The following is a 19,036-nucleotide window of genomic DNA, read 5'->3' on the forward strand; positions in this document are numbered from 1 at the left end:
CTAACTAGCCATGGACAAAAATTGATATTTGAACACTTTTATCAGCTTTGTTAACCCAATCAATGCCACCTACTTGTGACGTTGACTACAACTGTATTGACAAGCCCAATTTTGGTACATGCACCATACAAAGGACTAATTGGATCAAAATGTGGCAGTGTTTTGTAAAGACGTGCTAAACTACGAGAGACACAGCTACCTTTATATGCACTGTCCATTGTAGAATAGCTGCATATTTTCAACCCGTTACCGGATATGCATAATTTTTTATAATCCATTGTTCATGTCTGTACACAGACTGAGATATTGATAGGAATGATTGTAGTTACACTGTTGGCTGCAGACATACAGGGGTAGAATTCTAATTCATTCAGTTTATTACTTGAATGTTTAACTTAATGGAAATGGGACCACATGCATTTGTATATGAAGTTATGCAACTGCCACATACGTGTACATGTATCCCTTTCAAGTCATCTACAGTGTACATTGTATAAAAGGGAGAAGGATGATTATTTATAAACAGAGGAAAGAAACGAGGGAAAAAAGGACAAAGGATTACCTCCTCGATGCCACGCTCCTTCTCATAGACAAGCTGGTGGGTCATTGCTCCGATCAGGATGACAAAACTCACTGTCACGATGAGCGGGAGGACGATGGCAAACGCGAACGTAAACCTGTCAAAACAAAATGACCAATGACATCATCAGGGGAGGAATGTCGCGAGAATTTGACAGATTGTGAGCTGAATTTGTCTGCACTTTTTAACATATTTTGTCACACAAAAAGAGATATCGTGGCAAAGCTAAATGACAGAGTGACTGCTCATACAGAGTAATTGTATAAATGCACATTATACATTAAGTCATGCACTACTCTAATTTCCAACTCCCAATTATAATCTATTCAAGAGCATACAGCCCCTTGTAGATTGCAACTCTCATGATGTTGCAATATGAAGACCAATGAAGTGTCGCATGCAAATGGCAGTCTAGACTGTGCTTCAACCTGCTGAGAACAGGATGATTTTGCTACAACAAGCATTTTCCAAAGACACCTGCCCTGAGTATGACTTGGGGCTAGTCTTCAGTGGGTTAATAGCGGAAGTACTGGTCTTCAATGGGCTAATGGGAAAGTACCGGGGGGCATTTCATGAAGCGTTTTGGTCGGATATTTTTCTGAAAAACTGTTACAAGCTACTAAAATCCTTGCATCTGATTGGCTGAGAGTAAATTTGTCCGCCAACTTCGTCGGACAAAATGCTTCATGAAATGCTTCCCTGGTCTATACTCACAGATCTGACTGGTGGCAGGGGTAAGGGATAGGCTGGAGGTACACCCCTGGTGTCTGGACACCGGTAGCTGCCTGCAGGGCGATGATACCCCTCTCTACCATGTCCTGCAGCATGATGAAGCCACGGAGGTAGCGCAGGTCAAACACAAAGTCCATGATCGGCCCTCTCGCGTTGTTCCTGCACGAAGAGCGAATGGAGAGCATTTGGAGAGAAAGTGCAGCCGATTATCAAGAGACATTTCACATGGTTTTGCAGATAGAGCAGTGGTCAAAACTCAATGTGACATCATGGATGTCTTCATTTTGGTTCTTTGTAAGACTCTCTCTGTAGCCAGGTACACTTAGCCTACAATGTACTGTAACTTGCCAAGGTTTTTCCTCAGCATTCAGTAAGGCATCCAAAAGTTGACCTAGTTGTAAAGGTGAACTGATCGAGGCCCACTCATGTATAACAATGTGCCTCAGTTATTTGAGGGATTAGGGAATCTTTATTCACCGACAATTGGCTTCCAGACATTTGTGCCAATTAGCAAAAAAACAACAACAACAACACTCAAGTTTGCATGCCAATCAGCGAGCAAAGTACATGAGGTGGTTACTGGAGGGCCTGCAGACATTACTAGCAACAATACTACATGTATATAAGAGGTTAATCCGTGGTATACACGACTACAATAAGATCACATCGTTATCATCATTTTCAAGGGGAGGGGGAAGAAACTACACAATGTACATGTATAAAATATCGATTCTCACCTGTTGCTTATCCTGTCCGTCTGCGGCGTGTTGTCGGTGTCCATGCGGATCTTGTAGACGACGTGGCGCGGGATCTCCGTGGCGTCGGCGGGGATGTCGAAGGCGAGCGCGGCCAGAAGCGTATTCTCCTGGTCCAGGCCGCGGGCAGCCTCCACCATCTCCTCCTCGGTGCTGTAGCCGACGAAGCGGTCCAGGTTGAAACAGGTGGTGAGATTATTCACCAGTTCAGCGAGGAGAGTCAGAGTCTGAACAGTGGTTAAAAAGTAATGATGAGAAAGGTGATAATCAATATCTTCTCCTATAGATATGAACTGGACTGGAAAAAAAAGAAAGAAAAAGATCAAGAGAGTAAAAGATAAGGAGAGAAAAGACATATTAATATCTTCTTTTGAAGCTTCCCACTATTTTGAAATTTTGCACCGTGCAAGTTCTTAAAGTGTAAATTCTGTTAGGCAGTTCTTTATGCAATCTTTCAATATCACAGAAAGAAAGAGAGAGTGTCAGATACAGAGAGAAAGGATCTATTGACATCTTCTTTTGAAGCTTCCCGCTATCTTTGAAAATTTTGCACTGTGCAAATCCTAATTTTAGTGCAAATTCCATCGAATGTTTCTTTATGCAAACTTATAATATTTATAATTATTCCCAAATCCCAATATATTCATGTAAAGCAAAGGAAATCCTCACATCAATTTCAGACTGAGTGATGGTGGTTAGGTCTCCATCCAGTAGGTCGGTGAAGTCACTGCTCACGATGCCATACTCTGCTTCCAGGAGGCCGGACACGAAGGAATTCTCAAGGAGGGTCTACAGAGAGTAGTGAGAGACAAGTACATTTCAGATGTCACATTTAACAATTCCATCAACTGGGTAAAACTAGTCATTAAAACCAAATCCTCATCACTATGAGAGGTCACTTGCAAAAATTCATCCCGATGTAGTAAAAATGGAACAAACCTAGTGCTTCATTATTGACAATTAAAACTTTGCATAGTCAACATGTATCTATCAACTTCACCATTATCATCATCATTATCACAACACTGCTTTCATCATCTTATTCTTTTATCAGAATCATTTTCCTCAAATTATATTCAATGTCACTCTTAGTTTTGTCATCATCATCATCATCTTCATCATCACCAATTTCATCACCATCACCATCATCATAATCATCGTTATCAGCATCATCATCATCATCACCACCATCACAATAATAATCATCATCACCACCATCACCATCATAATCATCATTATCATTGTCAAAATCAACATCATCATCGTCATCATTGACATCATCACCATCATTGCTGCCATAATCATCATAGTTACCATACGATGGCAATCATCATTGCATCACTATCATCATCATCATCATCATCATCATCATCATCATCATCATCATCATCATCATCATCATCATTATTTTCATCATCATCTACACACATCAGGTGTAGCACAGGCAGCATCACCGAGAGAAACCAAACGCTCCCAATGTGCATACACTCGACACTCACCCTTGTTGCGTCCAGAGCAGCTGGGTCGAGGAGTTTGGTGAGGTCCTCTTCACTGGACAGCCAAATCTGGGCAAACTCCTGAACCATGGCGACATCGGAGAAGGTCTTGTTGGCCTTTGGGGAGAGGAACATCAAGGAAGAGTTTTTTTTTTTTTTTAACTCAATTGAAACATAAACATTTTTTTTTCAAACTCCTAAATCATGCCAACATCCGTGAATGTCTTGTTGGCCTTTTGGGAGAACAACATCAAGGAAGATATGATGGAAAAATAATCTCTTGAAAAACAAAAGTGTTAAACAAAAAAGAACAGCATATGAGTCAACAGATGGAGTGCCAGTTCACCATTATGATTTTTAATGATTCCTCATGTGCTATAAATACTACATGAGATAATGACATACCCATTGTAGTGATGATGCAATGATATTTTGTGATTACTTTTGCAGTACAATGCTAAGATACATGTACACTCTGTTACAAGAAGAAGATGGCTGTCTACGAAAACGTAGAGCTGTACTTACAGGGAGACTGGAAATTACTTACATGTGGGATGTGCTTCTTTCAAATTGGAGAGATATCCAGACTGATTTTTTTTTTTAATGGGTGAATACAATCATCTCTGGTTACCTGAGATTTATGTCCACGTGTAAACAGGATTATGTGTGTGTGCTAAATGCCACATACACTGTTATGTACTGAAAGGCAAGCAAGAGAGAACTGTGTACAGCACATGCTAATTGCACATTTGTTGGTAATGAAGCCCAATTTTGGACAAACTATAAACAGAGATGGCTTTAAGACTTAACACACACTCTGTTGCTTGTATTATGCATAAAAGAAAAGGCAGCAGTATTCTATTTTCTCGCAAACCAATAAATAACAATGCCTTGGCCTCAAAATTATTAAATGAACCTTTCAGAGCATGGCTATGTTTCAACAGGTACAGTTAAATATTACATAAAATGGAGCCAGGTGTGGTAGCTGGCCCCGGTCTTACCTCGGCAATGATCCTTCTGACAGGCTCTGTGTCAGGTGAGTAGAGAATGAGGCCTTCAACAATAGGCTTGAGGTAAGCCCACACCAGCTGGCCGTTGATGCCATTCACGATGGAGCTGAAGATGTTCTGGCAAAAGTTGTCTGCATGGGCAAGAAGTGAAAGAGAGGAGCGATAATGCAATAATCAACCCTCTATACCTATACCTAAATAGAATATATCAATCCATAAAGTCAATCAGTATTAATTCCACGCATTCATTCAGTCATCAAGCCACTAATCAAATGACACTTAAAGATAAGCTTACTACTGTAAAAGTGGATATTTTCATGTGAATAATTGTTTGCAGTTGGCAGGGTAAGATGAGTTTCGCATGTTTTTGAATTCCGCGGAATCAGAGCACAATGTAATTACTGGAACATATGGCATGCAAAAGTATTCACATGCTTTTATTTTCACATTAAGTTCTGGTTGCACATAGTGCACGAAAATTTCCACACTGTAACAGTATCAAATGACAGGGGTAGAAATGATGATGATAATAACAACTGTAATGATAACAAAGATGAAAGCATTATTTAATAATGATAATAATCATATACTCAACTGATTAAAATGATAACTGCACTATCAATAATCACTATCAATATAACTCACTGTAATCAAACAACTGCAAACAACAAGCATCAAATGAACAAAGATGAATTGAAACGAGAAAACCCAAAGCTTACAGAAATCTGTTAGAATTTCACACAATCAATGTACTTACCATCATTGTCTGAAACGGTAGTACGCTTGGATCTATCCAGCACCTCCTCAGCACTCCTTCGTCGTCGTCGCAGCGAAGACCTCCCGCAAACTATTTCTTGTGTTATCACGGAAATCTGCAGAAAAACGAGCATGTAGAGCACAAGAAATGAAAGGAACAGAAAACACTCATTCGTCTGCATAATTTCACTAATTCTACGTACTATACTTTCATGCTGTGATGTGTGTCTTTAAAGGTGAGGGGGGTCAATGCCCTAAACATCATGCCGTTCCCCCGTGGTGATTTCAAACATTCAGCAAACACCACAACTGAAGCAAGTTCTGGTCATCTTTGTTCATACCTCTTCTCCTGTCAGATAGTCCAGCTGAGCCAAATCCTGAAGCCGCTCCAGGGCGGGGTCGTCGGACAGGTCGGAGAGGGCCGACTCCAGGGCGGGTAGGGCTTCAGTGATGGATTGCAGCGAGTCCATGGACTGGATTACCTGCACGATGGTCCTGTTGCTCACTCCGATCATACCGGTCAGATCCTGCGCAGACTCAGCCTTGAGGGGGATGGGGAAAATTCAAGAAAAGTTTTACTTGGATATGGGCTCTGCCATGATAAAAACTAGTGTTGTATTGCTGCACATACTCAGGCCAGACACTTCTTGCTTCAACAATGACCACTGACCACAACTGACCACTTTTTGAAATACAGAGTGTATGTATGACCCATGTTTTTGTTATGCAAAGAAATTGATGAAGGGTGAATAAGCATACAGCAGTGCCATGAATTTTTGTTTACTATACAACAGGCACATGTACATGGTGTATTGCATATTAGATCTAATCTGTCATATCTTTTCAGACTTGAATAATCTGACTATTCATGAAGTGCAACGAGATCTTCGGCACTATATACAGAGTGCAGTGCAATATACAAATCTTACATTTCACAGGTAGCTTGCGGGACTATCAAACTTCTTTCACTGTGGTGTGGAGTTACATCCCACAACTTAAATATAAAGCTTGTATGATATTACTTGAATGTATATTAGATATGAGAGTGGGTGCCGATATTCTTGCAGATACATGCATTTCTGTTAATATACTCATACTACGTACATGTATATGTTGCGTGTGCTTTTGCTTTTGCTTTTGCATTTACTAAAATGCATTTGCTTTTGCGCCAGAGCCGCGGGAGAGACTCACCGTCTCGATGATGCCGTTGATGTCCACATACGGGATGAAGAGCTCGATGAGAATGGCCAACTCTTGACCGTTGAGAGAGCACAGGGTGTCTGCCACGACGGCGACGTCCGTCTGGTTGGGAAGGATCAGGATCCGCTCCAGGTACATCTCTCCACACAGCTCCTCCAGGAACTCTGATACATCACTTTCCAGCAGCTATTGACAGAAAGAAACAGAGAGAGAGAGAGAGAAAGGAGCTTGATTTATATGTCATCAACACCAGCACTTCAGATCTTTCTATCAAAAAAAAAAAAAATAGAATTGCATTCTCTTGAGGCAAAGAAATGGCATAAACTTGTAAACAGCATATCAAAATGTCAATGCTCAGGAGAGCAAAAAGTAAAAAAAAAAAAGAAAGAAAAGGGCAACCAAGGCACTATGACAAATGGCATGACCTCTCCTTTCACATGGCATTTGTAGGTGCATCATTTTTGGCATAAGACAGCTTGGATTTGGACAGGACATCACTTAACTGATAACTTGACAATAAATATAATGATAATAATAATAATACTAATACTAATACTAATACTAATACTAATACTAATACTAATACTAATACTAATACTAATACTAATACTAATACTAATACTAATACTAATACTAATACTAATACTAATACTAATACTAATACTAATACTAATACTAATACTAATAATAATAATAATAATAATAATAATAATTATAATAATAATAATAATAATAATAATAATAACAACAATAATAATAATAATAATAATAATAATAATAATAATAATAATAATAATAAAAACAATAGTAATAATATTAATAACAATAATGATAGTAATGATAATAATAATACTACCAACAATAACAATAACAATAACATTAATAATAACAATAACAATAACAATAACAATAATAACAACAGTAACAATGATATTAATAATAACAACAACAACAACAACAAGTTTCACCAAAATTGGAGATGCAGGATCTTGTCACTCCAGTGACGATAATTTTTACTTTATGCTTGTACATTGTACTCACTTGCTCCAGATTCAGTTCAGCTTTCATCAGATTGTCCGCAGTTTCCGGAGACAGGTCCAAGCGATTCACCAGGTAGTCTCTGACTCGATCAGGGTTCTCCAAGATCTTGTCCACGCTCAGGTCTGGCCGTCAAGAAAGAGGGCACGTTTCAGGGGGTGGAGGAAAAATGAAAGAGACAGAGATATTCAGGGAAGTCAGTGGTCTGGTGTCACTGACAGAGATGTCAGCATGATCCTACCATATGAAAGTCACTCCAGTACTTTTCTCACTATATTTTACGTTACTGTAGATGGTTTCTTCTAGAAGCAATTTTATTACAACTATTATTCACATTTTGTATACTTAACAATACTTAACATTGATTATACTGATTAACATTTTTACATTTGTTGTTTCTATCCCTAACTCACATTTCAAAACTATTTTGCAGCACTAAAGCTGGGTGTTTGTTTCATCTTGTGCCGTCAATCCCTCGTTTGAGGCGAGACCCCACTTCCACGAAGCTGATGGGGTGCTATACCTCCCTAAAGATTTTTCGTTTGGGAGTTGGGAGTCGAAGTATTTGTCCATTGCAAATTAACTTTCTGCTCAGGCGTGACAAACCTGGAGGCCAAGCCAGGGTTTAATGACTCCAGCAGCTGTCGTATTACGTAAGAGCATGATAAGGATATCTGCCTGTGGCAGACCATTCAAAGTGAACACAATTTTCTCTATCCTTTCTAAAGTTTTCAATCTTATATTCTATTGAGAAATTCTATGGTCATCCATTTTACATTTCGAATGAAAAAAATTGACCCGTAAATAACGAAAATACAGGAATAAGAAGGAGAGCATTGCCAGTTTGCCGGTGCTGACAATGTGTAATGCACACGTACACACACATACACACACACGCACCATGGAGCTACATAGCCCATGCCAAAACCAAAACAATCTCCTCCTCTCGCGGCGCCTCCCCCCCCCCCCCCCCCCCCCCCCCTCCCTGTGGCGCTGTGGCGATGACTGATGCTTAGATTAGGCCAGGGTCAAGAAACAGGTGTTTTATATCTTTGGTTTTTAAGTCATTGATTGCCAAGATATACACTGGCATTATTTACGGGGGTGTAGCCTCTTCAAACGAGAGATTTGCGTCATGTGCAAATGGTAAATGAACGTCTTTAAGCTCTGAACGGACAAATTTTTTCAAGCATGATGACTACAATAGCATTTTGCATGCAACAGATTGAGATGCTACTGCTACTACTACAACTACTAGAATACAACTACCTAAAATGAAAACAATGGCAATGACAATGCTATTAATTACAACAATACTAATTCTCTTTGTAATAAATATTCTAATTTTTAAAAAAAATGTTCAATGCTACTGACTCACAGGAAAAGAAAATCAAAGAGAAGGAGAAAAAGAAGAAGAAGAGCAAACACTATGAACAAAATGCAAAATAAGATGATAAGTGAAAAATGGCTGTCTTTCCGTCACAACTACATGTACCAAAAAGATATACTGGCGAAGATGACGAGAATCAAAGTTTTCCCAGAACTTCATAGATTTTAGTCTGCCTTACAGAAAAATAAAAACAAAAATACACACACAGAATCATTGCCTACATTTGTAGTTCACTACAGTACACTCCTCCACTCATCAAAATTTAACCAAATACACAAACAAACACATACTAGACAAACTACATGTACAGTGTATCATGCAAACGTAGAAATCAGGCCTGTGACATCTTACCTGGGATTTCTCCAAGGATCTCAAAGATGTAGAGTTTGTCCAGCAGAGTCCTCACCAGACCTTGAATATCCCTGAAGGGTGGCCAGCCCCCAAGCACACCCTCGAAAGACGTCAGAACCTGGTCAAAGCTGAAAGCAATATGTAGATGATCATTTGGGGAAGACAAAGTGTTTACCACAAGATACAGTCTGTATGCTATACTGTTTCAAATCTTCAAGTCTTCAAATCTGCACAAATTCAAAAAAGAAATCTAGACAGTTGCAATTTGACAGCAAATAAAGAGTTTTTATCTTTTATATTGTAATACTGCATTGTCAATTTAGAAGTCATTCATAAAATTAGCAGTTTGACTATTCTGCAAGCAAAGTTTGGTAGTTATATGTGAACAACAAAGTGGCCACACAGATGGAAATTTTACACTCTTCCTTTAAATTTGAAACGCTATAAAGATTTCATAGTAATATTATCATGAAACAACTATGGCAACAAACCACAGGAATTTGGTTTCTGGGACCTACTGGCTAACCCGTTGAGGACGAATCCCGAGTATACTCGGGCAAGTGTCTATGGGAAATGCATGTTTTAGCAAAATCAGCCCTTCCTCAATGGGGTACAGACCCACTACCATGGAGATACAGTGTACTACGGTGAAGGAAGGCCACTCCAGCTCGGATTGTATTTGAGAATCCATCTGAACAAAATATGAAAAGCTTCATCTACTGATCTCTGTCTACATGTAGGTACAAACAAGCAAAGAATCTCAACTGGGGTTGACCGTTACCGATGAGCATAGTTACGTTTCAATGCACATATTCGGTGACTGGTGCTACATTTGTATTCATGGTTTTTGAATGTACACCCCGCATGGGTAACGAATGAATTGGGCCACCCAGGATGAGTCCCAGTCACTGGGTCTTAAAATGAGTTCCTACCTTTCCAGTATCCTCCTTGTCATGTTAATGTTCGCCCCCAGCGCCTCCAGGTCAGAAAAGTCGACCGAGCCCTGCTGGATGATCGGGAGCAGGACGTTGACGGCGAAGTCGCCGAGCTCGGTGAAGTCGACGCGCTGCACGCTGCTGAGGGCACCCAGCAGATCCAGCACAAATTCAGGGAAGGTCTGCTGCAAGTCACTGTTAATCTGGCGAGGGGAGACCACCGAAATGCAATTGATGAGATCATGACAATATCAGGAGTTAACGTGTAGCTTGCAACGTAATACTATACAGACCACACTTTTGCTTGTACAGTGATAAGTATAAATCATAGTGATGTATTTTCTGCTTTTGTTTTCTTTCAGTCCATCCCATTATATCATAAGTCCGGGAATATATTTCCTGCTCTTTTCTTTCACATTCCTTTCAATTATAAGTTCACATAGGCAGTCAAAATGTGAATGTATGATATACATGGTTGTACTTACTAAAGCTAATGTACATATCAATCCACTTATTGTCAAGTTCTATCATCTGCAATTACTCTAAAGAATGTTATGTAGTGTGGGTTGTACCAAATGCAATATCAGGTTGGAAAAAAGAAATGAGAGAGAAAACAATGACAGAGAAGGAGACAAATTGCAAGGAGGAAATGATATCATATCAAAGAGATAAAGAAGGGACACAAAAAGGAGAATGAGAGAGTGAATGGGACAGGAAAGGTGAGATACAGCTGTATGGATTAAAGCTGAGAAGAGATGTCGATGAGAATAGACTTTTAAGGTTATTGCAAGGTGAGTGGGATACCAGTTACAGTGTAAATGTCAAAACAGTTGGGTAGAGAAAAGGAGAGAAGACAAGAAGAGATACTAATGTGCAAAAAAGGTGCATTGTAGTAGTTGTGAGATGATGTACGCAATAACATATTAGAATATATTCATGCAAGTGTAGGTGACCCTTCTTGGCAATATGACTGGCCAACAGACTGGTCACATATCGCAGACTTCAGAATTTCTTTATGCTTTTCTTTATGTTTCTCTTGTTGCAGTGAGGACCTAATCTTACATTACAAATTTCAGGACAGCCCACTTACAAGTTCAATGATGGTCTCCACGTCAAGGTTGTCACGCAGGAACTCGACGACGAAGAGCGAGCCGTTGCTGCACAGGCCTTGGACTAGGTGATCCACGACCCGCGAGTCCACATTCCCAAGGAGGTCGTCCACAAAGGAATTACGGCAGAGCAGAGCGGCAGTATCCACCGAGCTCATATCGAGAAGCTCCAACAGCTACAGGGGAAATCATGACAGTTGTTACAAATTTTGAAATAGACATTAATGTACTCTATCATTATCATTAATTGAAGAAATACAAAAGCAGGATTGCCAAGCTCTGCAGATGAAAAGAATCCTCTGATAAACACAGAGAAAACCAAAAAATCTGTATGCCAAAAATATTTCATCTTGGTTAAAATTGGGGAAATTGCATGCACGTAATAATCAAGGCTGTGAAATCATTCTTCTGAAAAATATGCATGTATTTCTCATTCATATTCCCTCATCCATGACGAAGCTACATGTACATGTACATTGTAAAAGCATACTAAATGTGTCAAAAATACGCATCAAACATGTCAGCTTACATGTTCCTACAATGTCTGACGTCTCACTTTTAGCTATCTAACCAGCTTTCCTACGTGAATCACCAAAGCGGGTCCAACAGTCGACATTTTGTTTCATCTAGCACGCCAAACAGCTCAACAGACTCCAAAGATGAGTCCACTTACCAGGGTGGTATTCAGCGTCCCGTCCATGAGATGGGCGAGGTCAAGGTCGGTCAGACCCAAGTCTTCTCGCAAGAACTGGAGGACGATGGACGAGTTCAGGAATGCCTTGTCAAAGTCGAGGAGTGGCAGAACTACGGGAGAGAAGCGTCGTCACAGTAGAAGAAAAGCTCATTCACTTAACTTTTACAGTATTTCAAAGTCCAGAGAAACATCCCGAGATGCGATTTTGAGAGTATTCACTCTAAGCTTGTATGGGAACTGGGTAGTGTGATGTATTAAGTATATTTGTCTCGGGAAGATACTGGTTAATTTGAATGTCGAAGGTACACCTATCATGCAGTTCTTAAGACGTAAATTCAAATACAAGACTGCTAGCCAGTGTCTGGTACAATTGTGAAAAAACGAACAAACAAACAAATTATAGTACAATGTGTATGCTAGACAACACCAAGGCAGACTATTGTAAAGATGATCAACCACAGAAAATCATCTGGCTATTTAAGGCACAATCTAACAATCAAACTAAGGCATAGATTGTTTATGTACATATCAACAGCAACAGACTACTTTCATTGCTGCTGTTCTCTTTACGTAAGTGAAAATGAAGATAATTTGCTGATGGTACAGCCACAACATCACGCTATTCAACAGCATGTCAAACTTTGAAATTCCTTTTAGTCTCTTTCTATAAATAGCTTGTACTATTTTTCACTTTAAACAGACATATCACCAATTTACATGCAAGATGTTATTCTAATTCAATAAAATTACTGCATAACAAAGTTAGTGTCTTTTTCCTTCTGATTTGGACTGCAAAATAAAAGAAAATACAAAAATGTTGTGGCTGCTGGGATTGAATCTAAAAGTAAGATGCTGCCACTCACCACCCGAGAGATCAACCATGCCATCTTGGTAGACGGTCACCAGGAAGTCCAGTACATCGGACAGAGTCTGCTCCAGGTCGCTGGACACGTTCAGGTGACCCAGCAGGTTACCGTCAAGCAGAGGCTGAACAAGCTCGAATAGATCAAAGAGGCTGAAAACGGGGAGAAAAAAAATCACAAGTATTTACCAGTATGCAACATGCACGTATGTACATATCTAATATCAATCAAACACACTATATACCTGTAGTGTCTCTTATCATTCTAATTATCAATGCTATCATGATCATTACTACACGTGTACCATTCTATTCTCATTAACATCATCACTACTAGGTATCAAGTTTGAAGTCATTGTAGTCATCATTACAGTTGCCATCACTTGATTATGTACATGTACCCATTATAGGGGGTTAGACTTTCATCTACAAACAAACCACACAAAATTCAATGTACAATGTACAATGTATATGCCTCCATGTTACACTACAGTAACTTGAACACACTTGAAGACCACTATCTCAAACTGCATATTTAAATGGTGTACTGTGTAGAGAAATGTGTTAACATCAGGTTTGGCAGCAACTTCAAGTGAATATACACACTTTTTATCAAGGAGCTACAGTAGGGTGAGCTCGGTGCTGATTGGACTGTGTGATGAATTGTCCGGCACCAAAAGACCTTACACTACTGTCCATTATTTCGTCATACACAAATCAACGTTTCATCCCATTATAAGCAATAGAAATAATGTGTCTTAGAGCTGTCACCATGACATTGCCCTATTACCGACGTGGTGCCGAGTCCAAAATAAGCAACAGAAATTGAATAACCATAATCAAAATCAATATCATTTTCAATATAATCATCATCATCACTGTTATGTTCATCAATATAACAGTTGTATGACAATTGTTATAGCTCATTGCAAGGGCATGTAAAAGTGTTACGATCAAACCAACACACTTTTCTAGATTCTGCTTCTGCAGTTCGTCGACGATCTCAACCAACGAGGCAAAAAGCTGGAGAGTCTGCCCGAGTTCGAGGTCGATGGACGGACACAGCGTGTCGTCCCAGTAGCACATGGACACCCTGCGGACAAAGTAAGTGGAGCGCTCCAGGAAGCCGACGTCCCACACCGGCAGGTTGTCAGTGTTTGACCAGTCCAGAATGACCGCCAACTGGGAAAAAAATAAAAAGAACAGGAATGCTTTCACAATTCACCTGTTGGTACTTCATAGCTGTTACTTGTTTTGAGGCATAACATTTGTCTTCTAAGAGATATACAATGTATTTCAGAGCTCATCTCATTTAACTCTAGCTACAGACAGCCAAAGATATATATAGTACAAATACATGTAGTAGGTTATTCACAGGTCTGTAAAAGGATTCACTAATGGATGCAACTTTTGTACAAGCAAAAATGGGGAATAAAAACTGATGCGGCTAAATAAAGCAGAAAACATTCTTGTTAAATTGAGACATTTGTGATTAAAGCTGATAAAAAGAAAAAACGAACAAAGAAAATCACAAGAAAATACATGGTGTCTTTAATCATAACTTGTAGAATATTCCTTGTTATGACACAAGTGAAATATCACTGTAAGGGTTTAATTTTGCTCTATCTGATGATGAACTTACCTTGAAATATTTCAAAATGATGCTTCGCTCATTTTGCACTAAAACTCTTCAAATGCTTAGCAAAGAAATAAAACTCAATACGATAATAATATGACTGTTTGAATAATCTAAAAATCTATTAATATTATATTTTCGTTTGTTGTTTTCTTTTGTGTTCCTGAAGGAAAGTGTACAAAAAGTGGAGGTACTGGTACCCACCCTCTGGGCATTTTCTGGGATCTTAAAGGCTGTCATGAGCTCCTGGGCGAAATCAGTGAGGAGAATCTTGTCGAGAGCGATGATGAAGTCGTCAACGGACGTCTCCTCTGCCTCGGCGTCGATGTCCACCAGGAGTTGCTCCAGCCGGGCGGGGTCGGAGGACACGCTCTGGAGCTCTCCCGTCAAGAGGCGGAGGAGGAGTCCTCCAGTCTGGTGGAGGCGGAGAAAAGGAGGAGAAAGAAAGAGGGAAGAGGAAAATATTGAATACAGTTAATGCGGTGATACAGTCAGACCTCTGTTATCCGACCATGTCTGGACTGACACCTGTTGGGATATGCGATTTGGCTGGATATTGGAGAAACATGTTCATGTACATGTAAATGTAGCCGCCGGGGTCTAGGGCAATTACCCCCTGGGCAATTACCCCGAACACTTCCCCCGGCTCTAATCCTAATCCTAATCCTAATCTTGAACCTAATCCTAATCTTGAACCTAATCCTAACCCTAACCCAAACTCCTAACCCTAACCCTAAACATAATCCTAATCTTTACTCTAACCTTACCATTAACCAGTATTTAGCCAGGGGGTAATTGCCCTCTGGGGGTAATTGCCCGGTGGTATGCAGTAAAGTGCACTTGTAGGTAGCATCCACAGCAACTGTTGTGTAGTCTATTCTAGCCTACTTAAATTTATTGTCTGCTTTTGTTTACAGATATTGATACATTTCAATGTCCACCAAATTCAGAGCATATTTCTGTTGGGAATATCATGGGTATATTTTGTGAGTTTTTAGGAGTTGTGATAGAGTTTGAGATCAATTTAATTTCTTTATGTCTCCATGGGGTGAATGTGTCCAGATGATAGGGAATTCCTGAGAACAGAGGATCAGATATTCAAAGATGGACTGCACTTCATGCGCTGGATTGATGCGTACTGCATTGGGCGGGGAGGGTTCTTTAACCCTACACATGCCACATTCCTGTCCATAGGTATAGTATATGTGACCGTGCGTCACAAAACGAACAAAAAGTCGCACACAGTGATTTTGTGTGAGGACTGAAAATAGGTGATATGGGTCAACCGAGCCGATCTTGACTTTTTCATATTTTCTGGAAGAGCAAGTCTTCTTCTACATTATGCTAAAATTTGGGATCATAAAACGGGCAGGAAAGTGCATTTTCTAGCAGTTCATCTCGAACATTTTTCGGCAGAATAGTGTGAGTCAGTGTGTCTGAGTCCTCTTTTCATTTCACAAAAACCTTGTACACATTCTTCACTTTCAACTCCAATAACTTTTGAAAGGATAATGCTACTGCTTTGAAAGTTGGCATTAATTATAGGGACATTGCAGACGATTTTCATTATTTCACATCATGTGGTACATAAATCAACAACTCCACGTATAGATTTGTGGAATTTATTGTGGTTCTTGAGCAGAGAAACAATAGTTTGATAAAAACTTAAACAAATTACACTGAACAAGGATGATGACATAGGAGGTTCACATATTTCAAAAATGTTGCAGTGTAATTCCACTACAATACCGCTTGCTTGCGAGTTCACCTGTGTATAATCTATGCATGCCTTCTTTTTTTGTTCTGCTTCCTTGAGCCCCAACTCCTGCATTCTTATGGTGACTCTGCCATGTCATCATCCTCGTTCATTGCAATTTGTTCTAAACTTTGAAAATATTCTTATTCTTCATCCCAATTATCACAAATTCTGAAACTCTGTCCTCAGTAATTTATAATTTATAGTTGTTCAAATGTAAACATCTGAAAATCATCCGGAGGTCTCCTTTAAGGACAGAGTGTGTTAATAAAAGCAGAGAATCATATTCAAAACTCTGCTAATTGTATATAGAGCTATTCATGGTACAGCACCAGTGTACATACAGGAACTTGTAGAGTTAAAAACATTTCAAATATTTTATCATCTTCGAAGTTCACGGGATCAAACATTATTGAAATATCCATTGGGGAAATCAAAAGTTACTCTTGGTGACAGGGCATTTTTGTACGCTGCACCAAAATTATGGAATAATCTCCCTTTGTTTGTAAGACAAGCAGTTACAATTAATGAGTTTAAGGCCAGGTTAAAAAGTCATCTTTTGAAGTAATGTATTTTCTGTTTGAATTTCTTGTATGCATGTCATTTTGTAATGCGCAGTAGAGTATATTATTATATAGTAGCTGCGCAATATAAATGTCCTTTATCATTATTATTATTATTATGCTTAATTTCAGTTTGATCTGATAATCTCTTCATTGTTGTTACCCCAGTGGGTTACATCCCCCCCCCCCCCCCCCCCCCCCCCCGAGATCTCGGCCATTGGTGGTGAGATCGCGATGAAATTTTGCATGCGTGAGACCCGCGTCATAATCTACAAGATTGTGTCATAAGATTTTTGAAACAATCAATTTCTAATTTTAATTAATTAATCATGCAAATTAAGCTCAAGATCATATTTTAGCCTAATGAAAAGCATTGAGAGTCTAATTTTTGATCTGTAAATCTGTTTTAGCATATTCAACAATTGTACATCACAAAAACTTCCAAAATTCATTTCAGTTCTTATGTATTTTATTGTTTTCAGAATTTCTTATGTATTTCTATGTTTTTCAACTTTTGTTTTTTTCTTTGTTTTTTCATTCGAAATTGTCACTGACCACTTTTCTACCATAATTAGCACAAAACTAATCAATGAAAGTGATTAATTTTAAAATTAATCAGGTTTTATGACTTTCATGACAGAGCACTGTTTTCCATAGGAAATGTACACAAAATCACAAAATTGTGCCTGTTTTGGGGCGACATTCCGTTACAAAAATGGGCATGGCTTCGCAAAAGTATGCGTGGACGTCGCAAATTTGGTCTCAAAAGTTGCGCGAGACTTGAACAAACAAAGTCAAGAAGCCTCGCGACAAGGCCTTCTCGCGTTACAGAATTATAGCGCGAAAACGTCTAGGGGGGCGGATTTCGGCCCCCCCCCCCCCCCCCCCCCCCCGGCCCTTTTAGGGTTAAAGCTTAAAGTCTGCTCTTTCTGAATACGCTCTTAACTAAAATTCATGTCTGGCGACTTTTTGTTTGTTTTGTGGTGCAGGGTGACATATGTACATAATATGTGTCAAATTTGTGCACATTCATCTCGTCGACACAGAAAGGACAACACCAGCATCATCATTACAGCTCTAAGCCTTAGTTAAATCTTCAAAAGTTGGCACAAACAATGGGCACACTGTTTTATGCATTATCAAGTGCATTGCATGTATGTGTACACTGTAAGTGCATGTCTGTACATGTACACGTACAATTGAAGAGTTGGTTCGCGAAAACTGCCAAGTCCATTTTTAAAGATTTTGAAGTACTGTCTTTGTCACAAAGTACAAAATATTACCTTTTCAATGATATATTGGGCACTACATATAAAGGTACATTTTTGAAGTTATGCCCAAAAGAAGCAATAATTTTCTTAATCTTTTTATTTTTCTTGACCTTTAATTGCAAATATCTCCATTTTGGCAAATATGGACTTCTCGGTTTTTGTGAACAAACTCTTCAATTGTACATTGTACCTACACAAGGTCATAAAATTTTAGCAGATAACCTCTGTCATCACATTATTTGTCACGCCCTTTCAATAATCTAAAAGATTTAGTTGAATGGAAGCTAAGTCAATTATTTTCATGTCGTAACACTCACAACAATCAAATCATCCGTCTTGCCAGATATGTCGTTCCAGGCTGTGATGGCGACGGGAGCTTCAGCCATGATGACCTCCACGGCAGGGGTCAGGAGGGCGGTGTCGTTCAGAATGGCGTTTATCTCTCCTACACGCTCTGGGAAACAAGAACATTGCAAAGGACACGTGGAGTATTAACCTTTACTTACATGTATGCCTGGCTATGGATCTGTGAAGAATCGATACAAAGGTTTGTGTGTGTGTGTGTGTGTGTGTGTGTGTGTGTTGGGGGGGGGGGGGGGGGGTTGGAGGGGTGGTTAACAATTATCCAACATGATCAAATCAAAGAAAACAGTCTGACTAAAGTGCCATGGCACAAACATTGAATATCTGATCCAAGAATTGCTGGGCAAGATACAATGATACAATATGTACTTGTAATCCTATAAACGTACATTTCAAGAGGTATCTTAAACACTCGTATGATCTTCAGAATATTTGAGCTATATCAATTGGTTCATTTTGAAAGTGTTATTTGATTGAACTTATTTTCATTTTCATTTTTAAACAATATAAGACGAAAAAACTTTCCCTAAATACAAGTG

At 39.2% G+C, this 19,036-nt stretch overlaps 1 protein-coding gene across 1 annotated transcript in view; it reads right to left on the minus strand.

Moving 5' to 3' along the window:
• Nucleotides 1-18,588, minus strand: part of LOC139735917 (phospholipid-transporting ATPase ABCA1-like) — a gene marked incomplete at its 5' end in the record, with an annotated part of 56,529 nt that extends 37,941 nt beyond the window's left edge. The window contains 18 exons of the mRNA XM_071646672.1: nt 563-677; nt 1,295-1,471; nt 2,050-2,294; nt 2,737-2,856; nt 3,567-3,680; nt 4,565-4,704; nt 5,331-5,445; nt 5,671-5,871; nt 6,521-6,715; nt 7,571-7,692; nt 9,309-9,436; nt 10,241-10,446; nt 11,334-11,528; nt 12,026-12,156; nt 12,910-13,061; nt 13,876-14,090; nt 14,749-14,958; nt 18,452-18,588. Coding sequence (XP_071502773.1) covers nt 563-677; nt 1,295-1,471; nt 2,050-2,294; nt 2,737-2,856; nt 3,567-3,680; nt 4,565-4,704; nt 5,331-5,445; nt 5,671-5,871; nt 6,521-6,715; nt 7,571-7,692; nt 9,309-9,436; nt 10,241-10,446; nt 11,334-11,528; nt 12,026-12,156; nt 12,910-13,061; nt 13,876-14,090; nt 14,749-14,958; nt 18,452-18,588 — 2,918 coding nt within the window. The remainder of the gene's footprint in view (nt 1-562; nt 678-1,294; nt 1,472-2,049; nt 2,295-2,736; nt 2,857-3,566; nt 3,681-4,564; nt 4,705-5,330; nt 5,446-5,670; nt 5,872-6,520; nt 6,716-7,570; nt 7,693-9,308; nt 9,437-10,240; nt 10,447-11,333; nt 11,529-12,025; nt 12,157-12,909; nt 13,062-13,875; nt 14,091-14,748; nt 14,959-18,451) is intronic.
• Between the last annotated feature and the right edge of the window lie 448 nt (nt 18,589-19,036).

Source organism: Diadema antillarum, unplaced genomic scaffold (assembly GCF_040938485.1).
Source record: "Diadema antillarum isolate AM-2024a unplaced genomic scaffold, OU_Dant_1.0 seq00000606_RagTag, whole genome shotgun sequence".
In the NCBI taxonomy this organism is placed as follows: Eukaryota; Metazoa; Echinodermata; class Echinoidea; order Diadematoida; family Diadematidae; genus Diadema; species Diadema antillarum.